This window comes from Apium graveolens, chromosome 6 (genome assembly GCF_009905375.1).
Source record: "Apium graveolens cultivar Ventura chromosome 6, ASM990537v1, whole genome shotgun sequence".
In the NCBI taxonomy this organism is placed as follows: domain Eukaryota; kingdom Viridiplantae; phylum Streptophyta; class Magnoliopsida; order Apiales; family Apiaceae; genus Apium; species Apium graveolens.
The window spans coordinates 182,390,433-182,396,857 of record NC_133652.1 but is presented as its reverse complement, the minus strand read 5'-3'; the positions used below and the strand labels follow the sequence as shown (position 1 = coordinate 182,396,857).

At 48.1% G+C, this 6,425-nt stretch overlaps 1 protein-coding gene across 1 annotated transcript; it reads left to right on the top strand.

Moving 5' to 3' along the window:
* The first annotated feature begins 2,738 nt into the window (after positions 1-2,738).
* Positions 2,739-3,143, top strand: LOC141665624 (uncharacterized). The gene has a single exon (XM_074471610.1). The coding sequence runs from the start codon at positions 2,739-2,741 to the stop codon at positions 3,141-3,143; it is 405 nt and encodes a 134-aa protein (XP_074327711.1).
* The last annotated feature ends 3,282 nt before the right edge of the window (positions 3,144-6,425 follow it).

Here is a 6,425-nt window from a genome sequence, read left to right as displayed (position 1 = left end):
ATCGTATTCAACCCCCTACGATAATTCGGGACCTAACAATTGGTATATGTTGGTTATAGGCCCAATAAGGCCCATTGAACGAAGGCCCACAAAGCAGTTATGCTACTGGGTCGAAGGACCTCCAAGCCCGCGTCGCCAAGGCCCATGGAAGCCCAGGCCGAGGCCTGCTACTCGCGGACCGTTGGACAATGCAAGGGACACAACGCCCCTTTTTTACTCCCTCCTTAATGGTTGGTAACGGAAGAACATTCATGGCATGATTGGGTATAAAAACCCTTGTGAAGTAAGATAAAAGATATACACTCTCAACACTCTACTTCTCTTATATTACTACCCTAATTTTACAGCCAGATTCTGATTCTCACACCGGAGGTGAATCGGGGGTCCAAACCCTCGCATTCTCTTCACTTTCAGGTACGGCCGAAGCCATCTTCAATCCAGCCGAAGCCTGTTCATACAACCTAAAGGAGCCAATATACTATTCCACAAAACCTACTGTAAGATGAACTTGGCGGGAGAGCAACTAGAGGCCTGCAACGAGGCCCCCCTCTATGCAATCGGAGGCCATCCAATTCAGTTCGAAGGAACGATTACTCTTCCGGTCCTCCTGGGCAAGTTGCCGTATACCGCCGAGAAGCTGGTGAAGTTCTACGTGGTTCGGATTGAAAGCCCGTACAATGCAATATTTGGTAGGCCCTTCTTATCAACTTTCGAAACAGTGGAGTCCATACCTCACCTCAAACTCAAGTTCCCAACTGAAAAAGGGGTAGGGGAAATGAGGGGCGATCAGAAAACTGCCCGAATCATAATGCTCGAAGACCTTGAGAAGGATCAAGAATATGAAGGGCCGGATGGAATCGGAAAGAAAAAGCGGGCAGAATCCGAACCCAGCGGAAGTCGGGAAATATTGAACATTGAGTTGGAAAAATTTGGGGATGATCTCTCGAGTCCTATCGCCGAACCCGCGGCAGAGACTGAAGAAGTGGAGTTGTACGCAGGCCATTCGGGAAAGATGGTACGGATAGGCAAAAACATGGGGACAGACCTGAAGGCGAAGGTAATAGCTGTCATTCGGCAATACCATGATGTGTTCGCCTGGGGTCCCGAAGATATGCCCGGATTGGATCCCAAGACGGTAACGCACTGCTTGAATGTGCAGCCCGAGGCCAAGCCGGTAAAAGAAAAGAAGAGGACATTTGCAGTCGAACGACAGAAGGTAATAGAGGCCGAGGTGGAAAAACTTTTAGAGGACATTTGCAGTCGAAGCCTCCGGGAGAGTCGTAGCGTGGTCCATTGAACTCGGGGAATTTGATCTCGAATATGTCCCCCGAACGGCAATTAAGGCCCAGGCTTTGGTCGACTTCATGGTTGAATACGCATTCTCGGGTCCAAAGGATCTCTCGCCTGGAGAACAACTGATCCGGATCCCAGGGAAGTGGAAGCTCTTTGTAGACGGGTCAGTCGCCGGAAAAAAGTGTGGGGCAGGCTTGATCCTCTCCAGCCCCGAAGGATTTGAAATATGTCAGGCCATAAGGTTCGACTTCCCCTTGACAAATAATGAGGCCGAGTACGAAGCCCTCCTCGCAGGAATGAAGCTTGCCCGAAGCCTCGAGGCGAAGCACCTAAGGGCCTTCAGCGACTCCATGTTGGTTGTGAAACATTTCAAAGGGGAGTATGAACAAAGGGATCCCCGAACGAGAGCCTATGCTACCAAGCTACGACAAGCTTCTTTATCATTTGAAACCTTTGAATTAAGTCAAATTGGTAGAGAAAACAATTCTAGGGCGGACGCAATTTCCAGGCTAGCTTCGGCCGAGACACAGAACTTAACTGGTTCTATTTACCTTACCGAAGCCAAAATGCCTTCGATCGAAAAGAAAGAATGCCTAGAGATTCACCAGGGAAGCGACTGGATGACCCCACTCAGGAACTTTCTGGAGAAGGGCATTTTGCCACCCGACCGGAAAGATGCCCTGAAGGTTAAATACAGAGCATCAAGCTACACTATCATCAATGGGAGAATGTATCACCGATGAGTCAGTCAACCCCTTCTACGTTGTTTAAACAGCGAAGAACAGTAACAGGCTTTGGAGGCAGTACACGAAGGAATTTGCGGCGAGCATCTGGCTGGTCGTTCCCTCGCCTTTAAAATTCTCCGGCAGGGATTCTTCTGGCCCACTTTGAAGGCAGACGCCATCGACTATGCAAAGAAATGTGTACAATGTCAGTTGTTCTCCACTGTCCCGAAGCAACCTCCAGAAGAGATGACCTCTATACTAAGCCCAATTCTGTTCTCCGTATGGGCCGTGGATATAGTCGGCATACTTCCTACCAGCACGAAGCAAGCGAAATACTGCATAATCATCATTGACTACATGACTAAATGGGTCGAAGCCCGTCCTCTGTCAACCATAACCGAAGAAGCCGCTAAAAAGTTCTTCCTGGAATAGGTCATTCTCCGGTTTGGCATTCCGAAAACCTGCATCTCAGATAATGGAACTCAATTCATTGGAAACAAACTCCGCAAGTTCCTGCACCACTTCGGAATCCAACAAAAATTTAGCTCAGTTGCCCACCCACAAGGAAATGGGGCGATTGAAGCGGCGAACAAAGTGATATTCCATGGAATCAAGAAGAGGTTGGGCGAGGCAAAAGGAAGATGGGAGGAAAAACTCCCTTGGATCTTATGAGCTTACCGAACCACCCCCCGGACATCGACCGGAGAAACTCCTTTTAGAATGGCTTATGGCACCGAGGCCTTAGTTCCTGTCGAAGTGGGCTTAGAATCATACCAAACCGAGACCTACAATGTGGAAACTAATAGCTTCGGGTTGAAGGCAAACGTAGACCTGCTGGAGGAAGAAAGAGAAGCCGCCCATCAAAGGAACATGAGGTATTTACTGCAAGCGGCACAACACTATGACTCCAATATGAAGAAAAGGGCCTTCAGAGTAGGAGACCTAGTATTAAGGGAGTTGGCCGAATCTATGCCGGCCAAGCAAGGAAAGCTCCAGCCGAACTGGGAAGGGCCTTACAAAGTGACCGAAGTCGTTCGCCCTGGAACCTACAAGCTCGAAACGCTGTCAGGCGAATCAATTAAAAATACTTGGCATGCCAGTCGCCTTCAGAAATTTTATCAGTAAGAAATTTCTTAAAAAGCTTGTATTTCAATTATATGTGAAAAATGTAAGCGGACTGATTGAATAAAGATGCATTTCCTGTCAAAATTTCTTTATTCAAACATGTTGCGGCCGACCGAGTATTATCTGAGGGCGATCCCGAAGAAGATAAACCCTTCGGCCGCCGCCATTGTCTAATTTGTTAATTGAAAAGACATAAGGGGCAATCACCCAAAAATCGAACATCACTACACTCTTATGAAAACTTGAAATTGGTAAACACGAATTAAGGGCCTTAAGGGGAAGTCCTAGAATAACGCCCTATCATTCGTCTTAACTTAATTATTTATTATTAATGAGGCCTAAGGAATCCCTGTCCCGGGGCGATCAAAGAAAGGACATGGTCCTTCGGCCTAGATAATGAAAATAATTAATCCGACCAGGTTTAGGGGCGATCCCGAAGATGACCGCTGATCTAGGGGCGATCATTAAAAGATCAGCACCCATGTGCCCTCGCCTGAATTAAGAAAGGATTAACAGCCCGAACCAACCTTCGACCTTTAACCCTTGGGGCCGTAAGGGGTAGTGAGGCAGCAATACATTAAAATCGTTAAAAAAAAGATCGTCGAGGCGAATGAAGCCGAAGATACGATTCATTTTTTAACGATTCGATAAGATCGTTGAGGCGAATGAAGCCAGAGATGCGATTCATTTAAGCCAAAGATACGATTCATTTTATTCAATTCGATAAGATCGTTGAGGCGAATGAAGCCAGCGATGCGATTCATTTTATTATTAAAATTGTTGAGGCAGAATAAGCCAAAGATACGATTCATTTTATTCAATTCGATAAGATCGTTGAGGCGAATGAAGCCAGAGATGCGATTCATTTTATTATTAAGTTGTTGAGGTAGAATAAGCCGAAGATACAATTCACTAATTTCGTTAAGGAAAATGAGTAAGCCAAAGATACAATTTTAATAATCGTTAAGGCACCAATAATGCCGAAGAGACGGTTCGTTTTTAAGGTGAACAATTAAATGCAGTCGGACAATGCTGATGAAAAACAAAAGATGCATTAAAATATAAAACCCCGAAGGCCAGTTAAATTACAAAGAGTACCAACTACAAAGAGTACCAACTACTACCAATTACAAAGAGTACCGATTACGAAAAATAGAAATACAGGAAGACGAACGAAGAATGCCGCTGCAAGAGTTGGGTACGACCATGGAAACACCAACGGCAAACTTCACAACAAGATCATCTTCAGTCATGTCAAGCACCTCAGTGCTGAAGGTTTAGGCTTGAGGGTCTTCATCCGAGAGCTCTTCATCTTCGCCGGAGGAGACAGGAGGGACTTCGACTGCTGGACGACCGATAGGATCCTCCAGGCTGTCGTCCAGCAACTGCTTATAGTCCCAGTTCAGGCCATGGGCCTTCTCCAGGACATAATCAGCGCCGAACTGGAAGCAGCGTTCCTCAGTCCGGTCCAGCTGCTTCTGCTTCTTTCGAAGCTCCTTTCGGGATCTCTTCAGCTGGCCGTTCCGATGGGAGATCCTCCGATTCGCCCTCTCCAGCTCAGTCTCCAGCCGGGATCTATCCTTCTTCAACTCAGCGGCTTCGACCTGGTTCTGGGCTTTCACCCTTATGAGCTCCTCCTCGACCGCCGTAGCCCTCTTCTCCAACTCCTTCACCTCGGCCATGCGAGTCTCCATATCCTTAACCTTATCCTTCACGGCTGCGGCCCAAGGGGCAGCCCGCAAAAGGACGACAAAAGCATTACTAAAGGATGCCGAAATGAAAAAAGTGGAAGAAAAATAGAAGATTAAAAAACATACCAAGGACAGGAAGGACAGAAGTTCCGTGCAGGCTTCGGTAGCAGAAGCCGAGGCAAAGGTCGGGAGATCGACCGGGAGCTGAAGACCATGGCAGAGGTCCGAAGCCACCTCCTTCGTGGACTGCACGGAAAGAAGACACTGAAATAAGAAGGGAAAACAAGTCAGTCCAAGCATATATATAATCGAATGCATAAAAAGAAATGGAAATACAGGCGTGGGGACAAAACTAAAAGACCAAGGAAGAAGTTTTGTTACCCCCACCCCACAAGCTAAAGAGCCAATCCTTGTCCCGAAACTTTCCGGGACCCAGCTTCTTCACATTGACGTCCACCAACGCCATGTAACTATCCTTCTCCTCCAAGGTCAAGCTCGGCATGAGAAGCAGAGCGGGGTTTACATCCCGCCAAACCGACATGGCCGCCAACCCCGGGCCACTCACATAGCACCAATGTATGTGAGTGGACTTATTGTTCGATTTGGTCGCCGTCCAATCGGGTCGCCCTGCCCGACGGGCGATGGTGTAAAAACCAGCACTCTTCGGATTCCTCCTGAAATCTTAGTGGTACCAGAATAGGCGAGTGCTGGGCGCGATCCCGGCATGAAGACACCTGTTCTGAAAACAGTTGATGTGGATGAACCCGTTCGGATCCATCTGTCCAAGGGCGATGCCCATCTAGAAAAAGAGGTGTTTAATCAACTTCAACGGCGGCACCCTCAAGCCGTATTTGAAGGCCGCCTCTGAAATCCCTACGGCACAGCCTCCATATCCGTCCGGTACCCTGGCAGTGTCGAAGATTCTCTCACCCTCCCTCGGCGCGTACAGCCAACAAAGTCCTCAAGGAACAGAGTAATCATCGTACATCTGAACGACGCGCCCTTTCGTCAGCTCAGATCTATTATTGGCTGTAGGATAGTCGGCAGCCGAACCGTATAGGGCCCGTCCCATCCGCTCGGGGCAAATGAAAGACGTTCCCACCAAGCTGTTGGATAAGGGGTCCCAAGAATCCGGGGGACGTTCTGCTCGGTCCATGTCCCTGTATCGAACAGAGAGACATTAGTCCATGTACTCGGATTAGCAGATAAAAGAAAAAATAAACACCCGAGTACACTTCCCAGGACCGAACGAACCCGAACCCCGGAGGCTGTTTCCGAAGGCTGCTCCTGAGCCAAGCCCACCCGAAGGATGTTCTTGCCTACAGAGCCTTACGAAAACATCGCTCCAGACCACCTGTTTAGGCCCTGGGTCGGCTCCCGAAGGGTGTTCTAAAACCAAGAAGTCCCGAAGAACGTTCTTGGTCATAAAACACCTCGCATGCCATCTTTAAACCCTTGGGGCCTCCTCAGGATTGGTAAAACCCAGAAACCTATGATTACCTACCCAAAAACCCCAGAAAAACATAACAACACACGCAAAAACCCAGAAAATCCCCATAAACCCGGAACAAAAGTCCGCATGCAAACTCTA

Coding starts and splice junctions, on each gene's coding strand:
- LOC141665624 (XM_074471610.1), top strand. CDS start 2,739: ATGGCTTATGGCACCGAGGCCTTAGTTCCTGTCGAAGTGGGCTTAGAA.